The 21,774-nt window shown below is 48.2% G+C and overlaps 1 protein-coding gene across 2 annotated transcripts in view; it reads right to left on the reverse strand.

Moving 5' to 3' along the window:
- The window catches only part of HSD17B3 (hydroxysteroid (17-beta) dehydrogenase 3), a 57,679-nt gene that overhangs the window by 13,257 nt on the left and 22,648 nt on the right, over positions 1 to 21,774 (reverse strand). The window contains exons 3-9 of one of the 2 annotated variants that reach the window (XM_014545691.1): positions 11,622 to 11,697; positions 9,735 to 9,842; positions 8,060 to 8,127; positions 6,864 to 6,899; positions 4,098 to 4,132; positions 2,934 to 3,015; positions 2,245 to 2,310 (exon numbers count right to left, since the gene is read on the reverse strand). In XM_014545691.1, the coding sequence (XP_014401177.1) occupies positions 2,245 to 2,310; positions 2,934 to 3,015; positions 4,098 to 4,132; positions 6,864 to 6,899; positions 8,060 to 8,113 (273 nt within the window). In that variant the 5' untranslated portion in view covers positions 8,114 to 8,127; positions 9,735 to 9,842; positions 11,622 to 11,697. Of the gene's footprint in view, positions 1 to 2,244; positions 2,311 to 2,933; positions 3,016 to 4,097; positions 4,133 to 5,304; positions 6,217 to 6,863; positions 6,900 to 8,059; positions 8,128 to 9,734; positions 9,843 to 11,621; positions 11,698 to 21,774 lie in introns of those variants that run through there. The other variant, XM_014545692.1, reaches the window with a different exon arrangement.

Raw genomic sequence — 21,774 nt, forward strand, 5'->3', positions numbered from 1 at the left:
GGAAGGGGCCCCTCCCCTCCCCCACCTCCTCCCCCCCCTGCTGCCCCACGGAACCCACTCACTTGGCAGCCCCAGCCTCTCTCACCACAGTTCTCAAGATCATGGTGATGCTAAGCCTGTCATATGACTGGTAAGCAAGTAGCTCTGGTAAGCATTCGTGTGGTTCACCAAGTATTTTTAGTTCTTTTCTCCTCCAGACACGTGATAGAATTACACATGGTTGGGTGGGACCATGTGACCAGATCTGGCCCATGAGTATGAGCCAAAGTGACCGGCGTCTTTTCTGAGCCAGAGCCCTTCGTTATCAAAGCAAGACCCTCTAGAACTGCTACCACGTTGCCCTGGCGTGTCAGCTCACAACCCCCAAGGAGCAGCTGCTCCATCCGCGGGTCCCTGCGTCACTACCCCGAGCTGATGCCCTGGCAGCTCCCAGTCGATGCACATCATGAATGAGAAATAAATCTTTGTGGTTCGAAGTCAGTGAGATGTGAAGGGTTATTTTTTACTGCAGCGAACAGCCTGCATGGGGTAGCACTTGTGCAAAAGGAATCTGTCTGGCCCTGACCGGTTTGGCTCAGCGGATAGAGCGTCGGCCTGTGGGCTCAAGGCTCCCAGGTTCGATTCCGGTCAAGGGCATGTACTTTGGTTGCGGGCACATCCCCAGTGGGGCCGGCGTCTTTTCTGAGCCAGAGCCCTTCGTTATCAAAGCAAGCCCCTCTAGAACTGCTACCACGTTGCCCTGGTGTGTCAGCTCACAATACCCACAGAGCAGCTGCTCCATCCACCGGTCCCTGCGTCGCTACCCAGAGCTGATGCCCTGGCAGCTCCCAGTCGATGCGCATCATGAATGAGAAATAAATCTTTGTGGTTGGAAGTCAGTGAGATGTCAAGGGTTATTTTTTACTGCAGCGAACAACCTTCATGGGGTAGCACTTGTGCAGAAGGAATCCGTCTGCAGCTGGGAGCTGGAAGATGGGCAGGAAGGGAAATCCCTGATGGGCGGGACTTCAGTCAGCAGAGCAAAGAGCGAGTGGCCTAGCGGCATGGTGTGCTGTTCCCGTCACTCAGCGGCGGGAAGTCAATGTTAATTGCAAAGTTCTCACCATTAATTCGTATCTGCCTTTTGAATAAGCTTTACCTATAGTTGGTTAATTTATAACGTAGCCAACTGAGATAGTCTCATACCCGTGAAATCCACATGCACACCAATGATTTTAAAGATGTCACTGGTTAATTTATAACGTAGCCACCTGAGATAGTCTCATACCCGTGAGCATTTTAGTTGAAATCCACATGCACACCAATGATTTTAAAGATGTCACGTGACCCCTAGCTGGTTTGGCTCAGTGGATAGAGCGTTGGCTTGTGGACTCAAGGGTCCCAGGTTTGATTCCGGCCAAGGGCACATGCCCGGTTGTGGGCTCGATCCCCAGTAGGGGGGGTGCAGGAGGCAGCCAATCAATGATTCTCTCTCATCATTGATGTTTCTCTCTCTCCCTCCAATAAAAACATATTTTTTTAAAAAAAAACAAAGATGTCACGGTGAGTGAGCCTTTCCACTTCTAATATATGCCGTACAACTTCCTCCCAAACAACAACAAAGAAACCCTGCAAATACACCTTTTATTCCAGGTCCTAGAAATCACTTGACTCCGTGTTGCCAAGCCAACCGTATGGACATCGCTGACACAAGATGTCCTATTGCTCAGCCTACAGACAGCAGGACAGCCCGATCGATGTGCGGCTGTGGGTGAAGGGGCGGCAGAGCCCCTCTTCCCGCGGCTCAGAGCCAGGGGTGAGGACCTCTGGGGCCCAGCACAGATGAGCAGCCCGCAAGGGGGGCACCCCCACCCCTTCCAACGTGGACCGGTGCCCAGTGTTCTCTTTCCCTCTCCACCATCCTCCCACATAAGCCCGTCTCCCGTACCTACAGCAGAGAGGAAAGCATGGCCGACCAGGCCCCAACTTCTGGCGTGATGCAGCATCGGGTAGCAAGAGGGCCGACAGCGCTCCTGGGCACTCACTCGCCCTGCCCCGTTTCCTGCTCCAGCCCAAGGCACGGCAGAGGGTGGCAGCAGGAGCAGCCACAGTGGCACAGCGGCCAGTACAAGGTGGCAGGAACCCCGGAGAGGCATGCAGACCACTCCTCCCGCTGCACTTCAGCACCAGCTCTGCAGGAGGCAGTGGCCGGCTCCACAGGGACCTGGAGCGCCTCTTCAGGGGACTTGGAACTGTCAGCCTCACCTGGATAATTATTCCTTTCTCCTTATATTCCGCTTGCAGGGCCTTGGAAAACGTGCACACAAAAGCCTGGAGCGAGAAGGAGAAACACCTCAGGGCCCGGAGCTTGCTTTCTCCGTCAGAACCAACTTTGCAGGTTCCAGAGGCCCCGCAGGAGCCCACCACGTTGTCTTAAAACGTGGCTGCTTCTCTGATGCGAGTTAGGACTTCATCTCTTGGTCTGAGAAGAGATCCCGCAATGAATGGGAACACACATGGTGGGGATAAATACATACCTCGGGCCACTGCACATACATGACCCAACCCCAGGGTGGGGGGCTGTCCCTTGTGTAGAGCAACCCCCCCCCCCGAGTTTGTTTTTAAGACGAGGGCACGGGACACCTGGCTAGGCCTCCAGAGCAGGGAGAAACCACAGTGGACAGCAGGGCTCCCAGGCAAGGAGGTGAGTGAGGGCTGGGGCCAGGGCTGCACCCGCCTGCGCCCCCTCCCCCTCCGTGCTGCTGCAGGCCTTCGTCAGCCGGGGCTGTGCCTTCTTCTATGCACCCAAACCCCTGCTGACTAGCTCCGCCCTGGACACAGGAGAGCGCCTCCTGGCGATCTGCCCATGGATTGGCCAGATGGGCCACAGGAAAATGGCAACTGGGAACAGCAAGGGAGGGAGGAGGAGCCTGGAACTCCATGCTGTTGCTCACCTTGGAAGCCGAATACATGGAGTAGAGAGGCCAGGGAAAGAGGGCCACCCCGGAAGAAATGTTCAGGACGAGCCCTTTCCTCCTAAAAGGCAAAGAAGCAAAGTTTCAGGGGCTGTGCTGCCCGGGGGCTCCGTGCGAAGGAAGAAACCAAGGGGCTCGTGTGAGCATCGGGGAACCCCTCTCTGCTTCCCTCAGGGCCACGGCCCCACAATGCTGACCCTGGGCAGTCAGTGGGCATCAGGGCTTGTGACTAGAAACAAGTTCTGCTGCAACAAGGGGCCCACCGGAACGCAGGAACCCACTGAGCGCAGACAGGAGGGGAGGGGGTCCTTCTCCCTCGAGCGCGGGCACAGGCGCTCAGGGCCCTTCTGCCCTGAGGACCCACAACAGGCAGATGCCGTCAGTCTTGGGTGGAACTGGATGGCCCATCACCTGCTCACACAGGCGTCCTCACAAGTCCCGGGTCCCCTAAGTGCCCTTTGGAAATGTAATCTCTTTAATCCACCCCAACGAGACCGGTTTGATCCAGAAAAACCACGAAACTGCACATTAGAATAGCAGGGCCAGCCTCGCTTCCTCGAGGGAGGACAAAGCCATCGGCCACTTGCTGTTCATGAACACGGCCTGAGACCGGCTCCCGTGGGTGTGTGAGGATGGCTCCCGTGGGTGCCTGAGACCGGCTCCTGTGGGTGTGTGAGGACGGCTCCCAGAGGTGGGTAACAGGGTGATAAAGACGTGGCATACATGGAGGCACTGATGGGGTGCTGATGGGGTGCTGATGGGGTTCTGATTTTTACCACTAAACTGGAGTATTCATTCTGACAAGAGCTGAAATTTATAATAACAAAGAGATGGTCTTGGTCTCAGGCCAACTTCTGAAGTTTCTTTTATGCTCAAAGTAAGTTAATTTTTAACTACAATGTGTGCTGAATCCGCTGTTCTCTTCCTCCCTCCAGTGTATGTTACACTTGACCTTCAATATGCTGTGTGTTGCAAAGCTGGCCGGGGCAGAATGTTACTTCCCCTGTAATGTCCATGTCCGGTCATCACAGTGTTATCACTTGTTAAAGCCGCAGCCAGAGGCGCCCCAGCCCCCGCCTCCACACCCGCCGCCTGCCAGGCCAGGGAGCCCGTGCGCTCCACTGTTTCAAAGAAAGGCCTTACCTTGCCTCCATGTGCTTCAGAATTAGCTGGGTCATCTACAAGAGAAGGTCAACGTTAAGCCTTGACAAAGGAACCAAATAGCAATGGGCGTGCAACTTGGGGGAGTGGGTGTGGGAGGGAGCTGGGGAACTGCCTAATCTTCTCAGGTGGCCACACGCATTGGAGGTCATTCTGGCGACACTAGAGTCAGGTCGGAACCTACAGGATGCAACTCAGAAAATGGCCAAGTGCTCAGAGGCCTCTGGTTTCTCCTGCTAAAGCTCCAGTCTTCCTGCAAAATGAGGGCAGTGAAAAATTACGGTAATTGTCCTGGTGAGGGGTCACCACTGAGGGTCCCGGATACTCTCTACCCCAGGAGACAGGCAAGCGGAGGCTGCTCATCACAAGCCTCAGCCATGAGTTAGGATTGGGGGGCGTCAGGACATCACGCAGGTGTCCATGAGCATCGCAAGTACCAGGGAGGACACCTGTCAATCCAACAGCGGCCGCATAAGCAACCTGCAGGTGGTCTGTGCTAGCTCCCCAGACAGACATGTCTGTCTGTCTGTCTGTCAGAATTACAACTGTATTGGGAAGTCCCTTCCCCCTCCCAACCTTCTCCCCCAAAAGAGGTCTTTTCTGCAACTTCTGGAGCTTAAACATCCCATTAAAGAGCTTTTCACATCGTAACTGTAAGACACACGTTTTAAGAATTAAGGAGGTGGCAACTGTGTGGACTAAAGGGTTCTCAAAAGTACATCCGAGTGGACTGGGGCCCTGTCTGGGGAGCAGGTTTGAGACAGAGAGGAACCAAACGGGTGGGGCAAAGCAGAGAAATCAAAAGGCCAGGGGCCAGAAGACTAGCTCTGCCAGTCTCTGCACTTGGCCTGGGAGTCCCAGGAGCTCGGGGGGGGGGGGGGGGGGGGCGCTCTGTCCCTGCCACGCCCTATCTGTGGGGCCTCCAGAGCGTGGTGGGGGGTGGTCCCTAGAACCTACGGGACTGCCTCCTGAAACCCTGGATTTGAAGGGAGGTGAGAAAAGGATGAGGGCTAGATTGTCATCACCCTTCTTTGGCTTTTCCAGCGTCACTGAGGAGCACGCCAGCATGTCCTCAAAGTCCCCCGGCTGAATGCTCTAGCCTCGCGGGGGGAGTAATCCCGGTTAGAGAGAAGACGTCGGGTTTGTGAGTCTTGTCACAGAGCTCCCAATATTTAGTCTCTGACCTCACCTTCCTTTTGCCCACAAGCTCATCTCCCATCCCTGCCCTGACAGGGGTCTCTCCTATTCCCAGACGGCTCCTGTGGAATAATTAAGGGTACTTGTCATGGCTCCCACCAGCGTGGACAGCTGGGGTGGCATGCTTATAAGCTAACCTTCCGTGTGTTTTCTCTGTTATTTAGGGAAGTTAGTGTCTAACAATACATAAAATAATTGTTTAGCAAATCAAAGCATTCCTCTGCTAAAGGAGTCGGGGTTATCAAATACATCTGGGAAGCCCCGTGATCAAATGGACCAAGAGTGAGAGATTCACGTGTCAAATAATGTGAAAGATTTTAGTGATAAGACTACTGACAACAGTTGGAAATATAAAACTTACATCAGCTGGGAGTTTGAAAAGTTATTGATTGCTCAGCCTAAAAGAATGTGTGTACCAATGAACACTGGGCAGGCTACGTAAAATACCACTGTGCTTACAGAAAAACAATCAATGGTAAAAACAATTTTTGTCAGCCCAACTTATCCACCTGGAAAAAAAATTTTTTTGGCTCTACTCAGCATCCATCCCCTCTCCTCAGGTCGAGAACAGCTGATTCTCCTGTGGGAAAGCCGCCTCCACGGCCAGTCCACGTCCTCAAGATGAGGATGAACCTCCTGCTGCTCCCCAGCCAGGGTCCGGACCCATGCAGCCAGGGGTCACGCCTGGCTCCCTGCTGCAGTTCCACGGGACCCGGGGAGTGGCCACAGGGCGCCAGGCGCAGTTGTGAACTCTGTGGCCTGAGCCAGGCACCGGCTGTGCGGTCAGTGGGGGCTCAGAGCCCAGGGTTCACTCACAAACCATTCAGAGGAGAGAAACCCGTGTTCACACAAAAGTGCCATCCGCTCAGCAGGCGGCGGCTGGGCCTGCTCCTCAGCAGCACCTTCCCCAGCTGCCTGCCCAGGAGGGGCCCTTCTCCCTGCTCTCTCCAGGGCACAGTCAGGACAGCTCTGTGGCAGTCGTGCCTACAGATGCTTGTGCTGAACAGCGCCCGACACGACACAGTGCCACACTTTTCGAGCAGATGAAGAATCTGAGATTCCAGGGAGTTAAACAGCACGCCCAGAGCTGCCCAGCCAGCTGGTGGCCGAGCTGGAGTCAGAGATGCATGAATTCCAATTGGCAAGGACTTATGGACAAGAGTCCATAAAATCCATGCCTGCCCTCTGTCTTTTTCTCCAACAGAGCGACTTTTCCTCTACTTACTAGAATAAAATCAGAGGAAAGTACTGGATTTTTTAAAAAGTCACCTTGAAATCCAGAATCAGTTTCAGCATCATCAGGTCTAATATGTTCTGACATGTGGCAAAACTGAAGGCAGAAATAGGCCTCAAACACTAGGGAGCGTGAATCCCTCCCTGCGCTGGATGAAAACAGAACAAGACAACTGGAAGGACACGCCACAGCCTCGCAGTCAAGTGCAGTTCAAGCCCAGAGATTCCCCTCCACAGGGAAGGGCCGGGTGTCCTGCGTTGCCACATGCCGGGAGCTGCTCCATGTTAATGCGTTCGGCACACACACTGATCACGTACCTTCACTACCGAGGTGATGTTACAATGGATGAGGCTCTGAAATAAACAACCATAACCACAAATCAGTTGAGACATTCTCTTGACCTGCAGCCGGTGCTAAAGAAACATAAAGTGGGCGGAGGCATGAGTCGGAGCTGTTCCCTCACTCGCTCAGCCGGCACGTTCGGCTCCTCACGGAAGTTCAGGAAATAGCTGCCGTCTGTACTGTGTTTCTGTACAGTGTGATCTTGAACAGAAGTCAATTACTAAGAGTTTCCTCAAAAAATTTAAAGAGGAATGTGGACACAGTTTTTCCAAGGGAGGTGGTTACTTTCCAGCTGGAGGAAGAGGGTAGCGTGCGTGGGCCTAGGGGACAGCGGCAGCGAGAACAGAAAGGCCGGTGGCTGTATAATAAGGCGGAGGTTCCGGGCTACAGAGGCCAGATAAAGAAACTAGTAGAGTCTCCCGAGACAGACAGAGAGGGAAAGAGGGGTAGACGCAGAAACGGGCACAAGTACAGACATGAATAGAGAAAGAAGCAAGAATGGCATCTGCTTAATGGAGAGGAGGGGCATGGCAAGGGTGTGCAGCTACGTCCCAGCAGTGGGCACTCTGCCCCAGGCAGCAGGCTCGGGCTCACATGGGAGCATGGGAACACCTGCACAGTCGGGGACTGGGAGCGCGACAGCCTGGATATGACCCCATGACCTCAAAGGTCAGAGCCTGGGAAGACGTAACAAGGAGTACCTTCCAGGGCTGCTAAATGCACCAAATTCACACATGGCCAGCAATGGCGGCCATGGGTCTGAGCCACGCTTGCTGAACTTACAATAAATACCTCAACTGCAGAGTTTGTATCACTGACTTCCCTCACGCTGAACACTGAACAAATTTTATTACCAGGGAAGACAAAGAAACCCAAAGAGCTTCTCCCACTTGCATACACAGCCATAAATTTTTCAGGCAGGGTTACCCCTTATGAGCACAGCACAGAGCCCCAAAAAGACTAGGGCAGCAGCAGGCAGGTGCTGATGTGGAGGAGGGGAGAGGTGACCTTATCTTAGAAATGGCCATGAGCAGTGATGCCTTGCTGTGGACCAAGTACAAGGATGAGAAGAAAGGGAAACCTCCAGACACCCCCCTGGGACACAGAATTCTGTCCCGACACCCTCCCCGGCCCTGCTGAGAGGACGGCGCCACAGAAAGCACAGCTGTACCTGGATTTCGTCCGGTGTGTTAAGGAAATGGCTCGGCAGAAGGCTGGGGATCATTCCAACATTGTTGACTGCCGGGGGAGGCAAAACAAAAAGATGTCAGAACAGCCAGTGGCAAATGTTTATTGAAAACCTTAAGAACAGTTATACTCAACCCAGAAATTCTTCTCTTGGAAAGTGTTTTTAAGAAAATACCTTCATGCCTGACCGGCGTGACTCCGTGATTGAGTGCCGACCTATGAACCTGGAGATCAGGGTTTGATTCCCAGTCAGGGCACGTGCCAGGTTGTGGGCTCGATCCCCAGTAGGGGGCGTGCAGGAGGCAGCCGATCAATGATTCTCTCTCATCATGGATGTTTCTCTCTCTCTCTCTCTCTCTCTCTCCCTCTCCTTTCCTCTTTGAAATCAATAAAAATATTTTTTTTTAAAAAGAAAATACCTTCAACAAGATTGATACCCGAGGTCGTTCATTGCGACATGATTTGATAACTAAGCAGATCCGAGGGAAGAGATCGTGGTCCAGGGACAGGAAGCACTTGAAGGGAATGGGGTGCAGCCCGGCTGGAGCGCAGTGCAGTCACTCACAACCACGGCTGCTCAGCTGAAGGCAGGGGAAAGCGTGTGTGATGAACGGCTTTTAAAAATGCACAACACGCAGACGGAACAGGTGGTGATGGAAAGAACAAAATTTAAAATAAGTAAATATGTAAATAAATATGTGTAAACACATAAGATCCATGTAGACATATGAAAATATGTATCTGGCCCTAACCAGTTTGGCTCAGTGGATAGAGCATTGGTCTGCAGACTAAAGGGTCCCAGGTTCGATTCTGGTCAAGGGCATGTACCTTGGTTGCAGGCACATCCCCAAAAGGGAGTGTGCAGGAGGCAGCTGAATCGATGTTTCTCTCTCATCGATGTTTCTAACTCTCTATTCCTCTCCCTTCCTTTCTGTAAAAAATCAATAAAATATATTTAAAAAAAAAAAGAAAGAAAATATGTATCTGGAAGGATATGCACCAAAATGCTCTCTCGGGCAGTCAGGATTTTAAGAAATTCATAATTCTTTTATATGCTTCTCTACTCTTTCCAGTTTTTCAGCAACGATATGTTTTTCATTGTTATTAGTAAAAAGAATTAGTTATTTTTTTAAATTCAGCAGAAACTTTAGAAATCAAACCTTCTTTCTATGCACAATACAGACATTGTACTGTGTACATAGTGATGAAGTAGCGTGTTTATAATCATCACAGAAAAAACATCGTCTTGTGTCCTGAATAAGGTGGTCAATTCGCAAGGACGCGCACTGCGCTGCCATTTCATGGGCCAATCACAGCCAAGTGTGTTGGGTAACGTGTTCCTTCCGGCGAGTGTTTCTGAGGTTCCCTCTGCCTGCCGAGTGTCAGTGTCAGTCAGTGAGAGAACATTCGTCCTCTCTGACATTAGGAAAGGCGGTCGGGAAGGTTGAAATACGTAAGTCTGATACATTCTAAAGCTATATATAAATCTGTTAGTCAGGTAACGCCTCTTGAAGAACTGAACTTTAATATTCCTTAATGCTACAGCTTAAAACACAGTTATGGGTTAAGCTCAAGCCACCGTGGGATAATCAAGGGTCACCGAGGTAGTTATTGCACTGATGTATTGCAACACGCTTTGAGCATTGCAATTTGCTTACCTAAAATTCCAATTTCTAAGCCTTTGAGTTCTTCTTTAATATCCGCATAGATGTCGTCCTTGGTGAAATCTGCTTGTATGATCCTCACACTCCTCCCTGTAGTCCGCTCTGCATTCGAGACAATGCTATTCTTCAGTGATCACGAGTCCAAATCCCCTCTTGCCTGTGGAGTTCCCCTGCGCTTCCACGCACCATGAGCGACGTTTATGAGCACAAGCCCACCACCCCATTAGAGACAAGAAGTAGCCCGGATAAAGCTGGCATGTGCTAGAGGGGTGGGTCTGAGCGTTACCACAGTAACAAGTACACGCATTAGATTTAACGCAGTGATTCTCAAAGTGGGGTCCCCAGAACACAGCATCAGCACCACCAGCAACTGGTTAGAAACACAAAACCTCAGGCTCCACCCGGGACCTAGAGAGCCAGGCACCCCTGGGAGGCCCAGGGGTCTTCTGCACCCGCGCCCCAGCTGACTGTGTTGCTCGCTCTGTTGAGAGGCCTGGTCTAAGGGCTGCGGAGCACAGTGTGAGGCCCCCTGTGCCGCATCGGGCCCCTCCACAGAGACACAGCCACCCTCTGCATTTGCCCAACACGTCAGCATTCACCAAGCATTTACCTGCACCGTCTCCTATTTTAATCCTCTCTCCAACTGTGCCAAGTAGGTGCTGTCCGCATTTTCCAGAGGAGAAACCAGCTGAGACGCTAATGCCTTGCCCGAGGCACCCGCACTGCTCCCCACCAGGCCCTTCCACTCTCCCACGTGAACTAGCCTCGTGCGGTGAACCTGCCTGTGCAGGAGCTCAGCCAGATGTGGAAGCAGCACAGATGTCACCAGCTGCCCCTCCCAGCGCTGGAGCCAGACCCAATATTTCTGGGGCAAGTGATATTGAGGCATAGTTTGGGGGTGGGGTGCTTTCAGACTGAAGACACTGCTTGCTCTTTAAGAGGCCGATAAAAATCACACTTTAACATTGCGGGAGGAGCACTGAAGAATGCCCAAATCCTGGTCAGAGTTACCTCTGATATCCAGACACAGAATTCATGGGCCCAAGGGCACTGAGCCTCCCCGTCCGCCTCCTAACCCTGACGCCCCAGGGACACAAACTGTCCCCCAGGCGGCCTGCCGTGGTTTCCCGAGTCTTTATCATTAAAGGCCTATTCCTTTGAGTTAAGGAGTGTGTTAATTACTAAATTAATAATTGATCATTAAAATGCAAATCCCAAAAAGGGATACTGTGATCGTCATTAGCTAAGGACACTTCAGAGGGGGTCATGGTAATGACACGCTGTCCTGTGAGTGCGGCCTCCCAGGGTTGTGCAGTGTCACTGTGAGGCCTCCCAGGGTTGCGGCCTCACAGCCTGCACAGCAGCCCTGAGCCAAGTCTTTTTTATAATGACACGCTGCCCTGTGAGTGCGGCCTCCCAGCGTTGTGCAGTGCAGTCTTCACAGCCTGCACAGCAGCCCTGAGCCAAGTCTTTTTTTTAAAATCTGAGTGTCACCACGAAGCGTCGCCCCTACCCTTCCTGCAAGGAGCAGAGCACAGACACGTGGAAGGGAAGTCCCATGGGGAGTGGCAGAAGCCACCAGGATGCTGGGCCTCTGGGTCGGGAGGTCTGATTCTAGAGATGAGGACGCGGGACCAGAGAAGAGAGAAGACCTACTGGTGCTGCTTCTGATCCTGCCTCGCCCGCCAGAGACGCAGCGGTGAACGAACGCCCCCTTCACAGCCCGCACGTAGCTTTGTAAACTGAGCTCCAGCAGAAGGGCCCGCACCCCAGGCTCCAGGGAGCAGGTGGGGATGCTGGCGGTGCCTCTGCAGGCAGGACCAGAGCAGACCTGGCCAGAGGGCTCCACAGGCACTTCCCTCATTCCTTGGGGTCGCTCACCAATCTCCACGGCAATAGCCTGTAGTTTTTCCAGCGTCCGGCTGATCAGCACAACATTGAGGCCTTGCCTTGCTAGCTGGGATAGGAAAACCAAAAGAGAGAAGACAATCAGCAGACAGGAAGGCTTGACTGAAAGGTGAATTGGGGCATCACCCACTGGGTCCCAAGGTGAGGTGCTTGCTTTTTCTGGGTTTAAATGTGCAGACATTTCTGGGTTCTGAGCAAAACAGCCGCCCTGGGCCAGGCTAAACATGACATAATCCTGCGTGTGTTTATGACGTGTGAGGAACTAGTCCATGTTCCCTTTTGTACAGACCACAGCCTGACGCCCTCTCATCGGGACCGCTCGGGCGTGGACTGGTGCTGGAAATCAGGATTTGGAAGACGCTATACTATCCTAATATATAAAAAGGCAGGGGCCGTCACAACCAAAACAACCGGATGGATGACTGAACAGCAGGCTGCGTGGGGCAACCAGGCCAGCGGGGGGACAATGAGGGATGACCAAATGACTGAACAGCAGGCTGCATGGGGTGACCAGGCTGGCACAGGGAGCGGGGGGCAGTTGAGGGCAACCAGGCTGGCACAGGGGGCGGGGGGCAGTTGAGGGCAACCAGGCCAGCAGGGGAGGGGACATTTGGGGGCAACCAGGCCAGCAGGGGGTGCAAATAGGGGTGATCAGGCAGGCAGGCAGGTGAGCGGTTAGAAGTCAGCAGTCCAGGATTGTGAGAGGGATGTCCAAGGGGTCCCAGATTGGAGAGGGTGCAGGCTAGGCTGAAGGGACCTCCCCCGCTCTCCTGCCACCATACATAAATTTCATGCACCGGGCCTCTAGTACTTTACATAACAGGCCCCAGGCAGCACTGCTCGTAAAGACCTGATTCCTGCAGCACCTTCTGAGCTGCTTCCTGCTCACAAGGATGCTCTCCTTGTGGTTCACTCTGCACAGACATGCTCATGCCCTGAGCCCTGTCGCCTGTCCTCTGGCTCCCAACTGGAGGGTACGTGCCTGCTTCCCTGAGACCCTCAAGGAATTCTCTTTGGGGTAGATATGCCCCGACTCCTGGGGGCCGAGGGATGCAGGACGGGAATGGCATGCATTAACGTGGGCTTCGCACCGAACAATGCTACACGCGAGGAAAATTAGAGCTTTGCTCGAGGACAGAAGGAAAACCAATGATCATGAGAACAGGCTGATGACATCTGAGTTAGTGACAAAGGACCCAGTTCATTAAAATCTTTTTCTGTGATTTTAATTAAATGCCTTATACTGTTACTTTTTAAATTGTGGTAAATTACACTGAAAGGAATTCTAGGGACAAAATAGGCTGATTTTGGGAATACAGAGTGTCCATGGGGGAGGCATGCATATGTGAAGGATGAGCAATTAAAGCAATTGGAAGGTAGATCAAAAGCAGTCCTGACCTGAGCAGTTTGGAGATGCCAAAATGCTTATCTTACTTGTACAACAGACAGAAAAATGCCACAGGAGAAGGAGGGAGGAGGACATACATTCACCGAGGATACAGAAAAGTCACAGGATAATGGAACGAAGGAAACATATTTTCACAGAGAATAGAGGAATGTTATAAGACAAGGGGAAAGGAAGAGGGGGCACCACTGGGCTTTGGCTTTTGAAACTGATGCTGTGTAACAAAGTAACCAATGAGGAAAGCATGGGGGCCCTAAATTAATGAAAGGTCCAATTAGAGAGGGTCAGGTTCAAACAAAGAACTGCAACATATATAAACCGGAGAAAAGGGACACGAGGAAGGATTTTTTTTTTCCATTAGAGAGAGAGAGAGAGAGAGAGAGAGAGAGAGAGCGGTCTTACATTTTTATTAAAGAAATGTGTTAGTCCCTGAATTTATTCTTCATCTTCATCAGACAAGATGCCACAAGAAGTCTGTACCTCAAACCCCACAGTTCAATACACAACAGAAAATGTTCCATGTTGACAAATGTATGGGATGTTTCATGAATTTGGATGTCACCCTTGCACAGGCCCAGGCGCGTTTTCTCTATATCATTCCGGTTTTAGGACATATGTGGTCGAAGCGAGCACTATGCCAGCATTGCAATGAGGAATTACATGTTATAGGAAACATAAGAAACCGAATTAAAGACTATACTATAGGGTCTACAATAACCAATAATTCGATCTTCAAGCCAATGGTCTCAGAATCACCCAGGAAGATGTCAAAAAACACTAATTCCTACCAAAACCATCCAAATAAAAATCTTTGGGGTGGAAGCCTCAGCGTTTACATATTTTTCTGCTTTGACTTATTAAATTATACTATTGAATACACCAGCGCATTCTTGTTGTAGAAGGCATCCCTGAGGCCACCACAGTCCCATTTCCTCGCCCCCCACAGGCTCTCCCTGCCTGGAGTTTGGCGTTGATCCTTCCTAACTTTATCTCAGCATCTACACGCACATATAAGTACATACAGAAGTAAATGTGTGTGCTGTGGATTTTCTTTCTTTGCACACTTTACAAATGGCATTGTAAGTGCTACCTTTTTAACATAATGCTGTGTCTTATCCCTGAGCATGGGACCTATTTCTACATCAATTCATGCTGAGCCACTTGACTCTTTTTATTGCTTCCAGGTGCTTATAGTTCATATGGGTGAGCATTTAAGTTGTTGTCAAGTTTTCTTATTACTGATAATGCTACAAAGAAAACCTTTCTATATAGCTCCTTGTATATACAAGTGAATTAATTCCTAGAGTAGATAGACAAGTGGAATTGTTGTGTTAAAGGGTATATGCTTTTTAAATTTTAACAGTATTGCCCAAATGTCCTCCCTTCAAACTGTACCATCAAAAATACAATTATAGCTATTTCTCTACTCTCTGGCCAATAGTTTATATTAACAAACTTTTCAAAATTGTCCAATCTAATGGTCAAGAAATGATATCCTTTTATTGTTTTAATTTTTCCAATTAATGGTGGGACTGAGTATCTTTTTGTATGTTTATGTGTGAAATACCAGTATATACCCTTTGACCATCCTTCTACTGGTGTTTTGTCATTTTCTTATAAATTTGTAGGAGGTTTTTTATATATTCTGGGTAATAATTATTTGCCTACTGTATATGTAGCAGTGTTTCTCCTTTGTTTATGGTGTCTTGGCATACATGATAGGTTATTTTAATGTTATCAAGTTTGTGACTTGATAGATTTGTTAATTTTTTTCTTATGATTTTCTCTAACTCCAAGGATATAAGTAGATTTTCCTACAACCCTTCGTAGTTTGGTTATTGTCATTTATTTTTGAAAAAGGTGTGAGGTTGAAATCATCTAGCATTATATTTTTCAAAATGGGTGGCTAATTGTCTCAACGACATTTTTCTATTTGTCCTTTCTTTCCTGATTTGAATGCCAACTTAGTCATATGCAAAATTTTCATAAGTACATGGGTCTGTTTCTGATCGATTTGTTCTGTTTCATTGACCTGTTTGTTATTTAAATGACACGGCCACTTCTGATTTAATCATAATCTTACAATAAAGCTTTGGTATCTGATGTCTGATAGAGGAAGTCCCTACCCTGTACTATTCTCTTTCAAAATGTTATTTTTTAATCTTCTTAGTGTGATTTTACAGATAAAGTTGTATATATTTTAAAGTATTATGTTAAAATTAGAGACATTTAGGTGGAAATTACATCTTGGCAGTAGTCAGTTGTCATCCATAAATATGGTATCCATTTGTTCAGATTTCATACATTCTTCTAAACACTTATAAAGTTTCTTCATGTAAATCTTGGACACTTCTTGTTTATTTGCACTAGTTAGGATAACATTAGCTGCTGTAACAAATAACTCCAAATTTCAGTGGCTTACCACAAAGAAGTTTGTGTATTTTTTTGTCTTAAGTAACAGACTCTATTCCGGGGCAGACCTCCATCTTTATGAAAGTGAGTGTGGTAGATGTGTCATCTCCCACCATTTGCTCTTTATTAAGCTAATTATGCCAATTCTAAGTTTTACAATACCCATGCCACAGCTTAATTTTCTTGTGTACAAATGTTTATTTTACAACTGCCTCTAGCCTTTGTAGTTTGTTTTGTAGGTAACATCACCCCTAACCTTATCACATTAATAAGGCCATAATGCACACATTGTGATTTTAAAAAAAATTTAATTTTGATGTTAAATCGTTAAGGAAAACATCATCCCAAACTTTGATACAGGCAAAACAATAATGCTTGGATTGTTTATTAACACCACCCTCGAGTGTTTTCCAATAGCTGCCCGACCTGGTCTGACGCTGGGGCAGGTAACGACTACCATGGAACAAGGCCAGGGACAGCGGCGTCTGCGGGCTCGGAGCCTGGCCCAGAGGCTGACCCAGAGGTGGCGCGGTCACTGCCCCGTGGAAAGGGAGCCCGGCTGGTACCTACCTTGCCCATACGATTTCACATTCCTTTCCCAACTGACTACATACAGCCCTGCTTATCAAATGCTCTCCAAGGAGCTCCTTTGTCTTCCTGCTGTATGCTTCCTAGCTACGTTCAATAAAAGTCCAACAAGTTTTCACAGGTATCCTTGTGCTTTTAAAATATTAGCGATCCTTTGAGTTATTTAGCTAAATGAACACAATGATTACACTGTCATCGTAATATTTGCAGGATTTCAGAAGTGTCCATACCGCTATGCTCTATTAAAGACAAGAACATCCAAGAGGAGTAAATTAAAACAGGGCTGCATGCTATCTTCCAGAAACACACCCAAAACATAAAGTTGAAACTGAAATGAGAAAAAACATTGCATATATCTATGGAACACCAACCAAAAGAAAAAAGGCACAGCTTTATCAATATCAATCACAACAGGCATTAAAGCAAATCAGTATTACTAGAAATACAGATTAGTCCGTTCATCAGGAAGATACAGCAGTTCTAAGCCTGGATGACCCACAAAACAGGGTTACATAGGCCTGCACAGACAGCTGAGAAACACACCATCAGAATTGGCCAACAATTTTTAACTTCTTTTAAAGGTTTTCATTTTCAATTGTATTAGAAATGTGAAATTTAAAAATAAATAGAACAAAAAATGAAAAATTTAGTAGAAAAGCTGAAGAATAAAATTAATGAAATCCTTTTGTAGACAGGAAAGCAAAGAGCCAAAGAAATAGAAATTATGAGGGGGGAAAAAAGCTAATAGGGGATGAATAATAGGAGTTCCAGAAATAATATTAACCGACATCTGAATAATTAGAGTTCCCGAAAGAAGAGAGAAAATGAAGGAGGAATGTGAACTTCCTGGGAGGGGCGACTCTGCTGTGTCCCCCACCACCCAGCCCCTCGGTATTTCAGCTCATTTTCAGATATAGCTGCTGCCCCTTCCCAGTGATTTTGTGAACTAGATGGTAACCGTTGATAAATGTGTTTCGTGCTAAAGTTTTCTAAACATGGTAAGAGAATGTTTTCAAAAAAAAAAAGTATGCGCCAACACATTTGAAACCTTAGGTGTCATAGATGTATTTCTTGAAAAATATAAGTCCAAGACTTATTCAAGAAAAATTAAAAACCCAATAGTCATATAGTCACTAAAAATAATAGCAATAATTAATATGATATATTCATACAAATAAGAAGTGATGCTGATAATGATATAAGTAAATAGTTTAAATTGTCCCACAAAGAAAACTCCAGCCACAGGTGGTTTTACAGATAAACTCTATCAAACATTCAAAAAAAAACCAATAATTCCAAAAGGATAAAAGAGATAACATTTCCCTATTCGGTTCATGAGGCCGCTATCACCTCAACACCGAAACTTTGGAAACTGGCTGGAGGCAACGTTACCGAGCAATGTTGCCTCTGCGTAAGTTCTGAGCCCGCAATTCTGCTCCTGGTCACGTTCTCGAGGAGTCCTTTGGAGACACGGACAATGCATTCGTGGCAGCAAATTAGAGACGGCAGAAATGTTCGTCAACAGAGGTAAGGGTAGCTAAGCCGGGACATATTTACATAATGGAATACTACATAATTATAAAAATGAATGAACCGTCTTCTACACACATCAGCCTGGATGAATTTCAAAGGCATGCTATTGATCCATCTAAAGCAGGTTGCAGAAGACATCTGAATCAGTTTACATGGAAATCAAAACAAGTGGTGCAACCAACATCAAAACAGGGTCACGTGCATATGTAATAAAACGCTCTAAGTAAGGACATTTTAACACAATGATCATGATCTGTGCTTACATGAGTGGGGGTGAGGGAGAGACACAAAGGCATGTCATGACTACGGAATGTCTCAAGGATGAGAGTGATGTTCTATTTCATTTTTTAAATACATTTTTATTGATTTCAGAGAGGAAGGGAGAGAAAGAGAGAGATGGAAACATCAATGATGAGAGAGAATCATTGGTTGGCTGCCTCCTGCACGCCCCCTACTGGGGATCGAGCCCGCAACCTGGGCATGTGCCCTTGACCAGAATTGAACCTGGGACCCTTCAGTCCACAGGCCAATGCTCTAACCATTGAGTCAAACTGGCTAGGGCTGGTGTTCCATTTCTTAAGCTGTGTGATAAGGGACACAGTACTCATTTTATTATCTTTTGTAATCACGCCTATGCATTACACACACACACACACACACACACACACCATGGCGTAGTACAATGAACCTAGGATACTCAAAACCTGAAACAAAATTAATGGGTTGAAGGCAAGCCACCCAGGAACAAAGCAATGAATCCAGGGGAACATAAAAATAATTAAAAGTTACTGTTTTCATTTAAGGCAAGATGAGAGAGAATGAGCTGAGAGTGCAGCGGGTATAATTTAGACTCGAGCAATGTAAACATTAGGAAGAAGAAATTCCTTGCTGAGACGGCGTAAGGCACCATCATATATGCCAAGTAAGTGTGTGCTGACAGTCAAGAGTAGGGACAGCAGTTATTTTTCCTGGCTGGTCCGAAGCAGAGCTGGGAAGTGAATTTCCTCCAAGGCCCAGCTCTGTGCCGTTCCCTTAGCTTCCAGGAGAGCTGTCTTGAGAAGTAGTCTGACTGCCCTTGTCTGCCACCCTGGGGCTGGGGGCAGTGCCAGCATCCATGCCAGCCCAGATGTTGGGGGAGGCACTAGAGCTGCCCAGATGTGGAGGCATAAAACCAGGCAGTCTTAGTCATGCATTTTGCTTCTAGCATTCTCTGGGCATTAACAGCCAAGAGTACAGGTTTACTTACATACATCAGAGTGACAAAAAAGTAAAATGTACAATATTTTAAGTTATATTAAATGCATACTTTACATAAATATTAAAATGTATAGTAATGTGGAATGGATTAAAATTGGTTCCGCCATGTAGAGAACAATTTGGCAATGGTACCCAATATTTAAGTGCACATACCCATGAGCCAGCTATCTTACCGATAGGGATATATATGTGAGTGTGCATATGTTCAAGGGTGCATCTTAAACATTATTTGTAAAAACGAAAATGAAAAACCTCAGTGCCCATCCCTAAGAAGCTGATGAAAGAGACAAGGCACACCCTGGGATGAAGAGGCCCAAGGTCATTAACAAGGACGCAGGTGTCTGTATGGCTTTGCTGAGGCAAGAGCTCCACCCTGGATTAGTAAAGGGATAAAGCAAAGCTGAGAGCAGGTTGTGTAAAGCAGGGCTCCATTAGCGCTGACATGAACAAGAACTAAACGTACAGGTGTGCACGCTGGCGGAGACCGCTAGGGGGCGCTAACACCTGCCATGTCTTCAGGGGCAGGTGGCGAGTGACGCCTGGCCTTTCTTGCCCGGCTTGGCCACAGGACTTAGTTCTGTCTGCGGGCTCTCAGGACACAGGCACGCTCATGGCCCCGCTCCAGCTTTGAAGACCAGAGCAAAGGCCCACAAGACGAGACAGAAGGAACCTGAGCACAGCCACCTGCTCATCAGGAAAACCAGGATTGTCACTGGGTCTCTCTGTCACTACGGCCAAACCTCACCATCTGTCAGTGCCCTTACCCACAGAGCAGTGTGGCTAGAACTGGGAGGCTGCGGTAACAGTGGCCACCCCCCAGCCAGGCCGGCATCAGAAGAGCCAAGGAGGGAGCAGGGACTTTCATCACAGCCCCCCTCCCGCACCCCCCCACCCCAACATCAGCAGAACCTGAACTTCGACCACCACTCGCAGTGCCAAGGCTCCCTCTTCCTCCCTCCCTTCTCCTGGGAGATAACAGGGAAGGCAGAGGGGGGGACTTGCACCATCACCCCCACCCCAACCCCATGCTAAGGAGGCCTCTTCCCCAAGTGCCACTGGAGGCTTCCTGGGAGCAGTGAGGGGGCACTCTTGCCCCTCCCATCCAGACTGACCTAATGGGGTCACCCTGACCCCAGCCCATAGGAACGAGGCAGCAGCGCGTGCCAATGAAAGCCAAGTGGGAGACCAGGCCTCTCTCTCACCTGTGGGCACAAGTCGGCCCCACCCCTGCTGAAGCAATGCTGGCACAGACCTGAAACGGAAGATTTAATACCACCCAGAGCCTCTAACATAAAATCAGAAATGTCCAAAATTCGATCAAAAGTCACTCATCACACCAAGAACCAGGAAGATCTCGATCTGAGTGAAATAAAAATAACCAACAGATGCCAACATTGAAGTGGCACAGATGTTGGAAATATATGACCAGGATTTTAAAGCAGCCGTCATAAAAATGCCTTAATGAGCAAGGATGAACACAATTAAAACCCATGGAAAATACAAATTTTGAGCAAATAAATAGAAAATATGAGAAAAGAACAAAATGGAAATTTTAGAACTGAAAAATGAATAACCAAAATTAAAAATTCGATGAATGGGCTCAATAGCAGAATGGAGGGGATCAAGGAAAGAATTCATGAACTTAAAGGTAAAACAATAGAAATTATCCATCAAAACAACAGAGAAAAATGCACTGGGGGGGGGGGGGGGGGAATGACCAGCATCTCAGACACTTATACTAAAGATCTAACATCCATGTCATTGTAATTCCAGAAGAAGAGGGGTGGGCAGAAAAACTATTTGAAGATATACTGAATGAAAATTTTCCAAATTTGTGAAAAGATGTAAACTTACATATTCAAGAGGCTATGTGAGCCTCAAACAAGATAAACCCAAAGAAATTCACACCAAGCAACATCATAACAATGACAGATCCTCCCTTCCCCCAACTGCTGGGCGGAGTATGATGTACCTGCAGCCCGGAAACACCTGAGTGCCTAACCATGCACCTTATATGGACTATACATTGAACCACCAATCAGCACCTGCCAAATACCCTAAGCCCTTGTCCCTAAGTACCGTAGTGCCTAACCACGTACCTTATATGGACCATACACTAAGCCACCAATCAGCGCCTGCTGAGTACCCTAAGCCCCATTCCTTCCCATTCCTCCCCTCAAAAGGTGTGCTCACCTCTGCACAGTTGCTGTTCTCCCCTTGTGAGACAGCCCGGCAGGTTTTTCCCCTAATAAAGCCTGTAATCCTGGTTTTTGGCTCCCGATTGGTCTTTCAAACTAAACTTCTGAAGACTAAGAAAAAAATCTTCAAAACAGTGAAAGAGAAAAACAACACCTTCCTTAAAGGGGAAAAACAATTTGAATGACATCAGATTCATCAGAGACTCTGAGGCCCGAAGTGAGTGGCACCACATTGTTCAAGTGCTGAAAGAAAGGACTATCGACCATAACTTATTCAGCAAAAGTGCCCTTCAGGAACAAAGGGGAAGTCAAGGCATTCCCTGATGAAGGAAAACAAAGAGAATTTGTCACCAGCAGACTTTTCTTTAAAAAATAGCTAAAGGAAGTTCTCTTAATAGAAAGGAAATAACAAAAGAAAGATTCTTGGGCCTGGCCTGCATGGCTCAGTGGTTGAGCATTGACCTATGAACCAAGAGGTCATGGCTCAATCCCTAGTGTGGGGCACATACCCAGGTTGCAGGCTCGATCCCCAGTGTGGTGTGTGCAGAAGGCAGCTAATCGATGATTCTCTCTCATCATTGATGTTCCTATCTCTTTATCCCTCTTCCCACCTCTCTGAAATATATATCCTATATAATAAAGAGGTAATATGCAAATTAACCCTCACTCCATAATGTCGTCACAAGATGGCGGCATCACAGCAGAGGCAGGGCAGCGGGGGCAGGGCCGGCAG

Source organism: Myotis brandtii, unplaced genomic scaffold (genome assembly GCF_000412655.1).
Source record: "Myotis brandtii unplaced genomic scaffold, ASM41265v1 scaffold419, whole genome shotgun sequence".
NCBI lineage: Eukaryota > Metazoa > Chordata > Mammalia > Chiroptera > Vespertilionidae > Myotis > Myotis brandtii.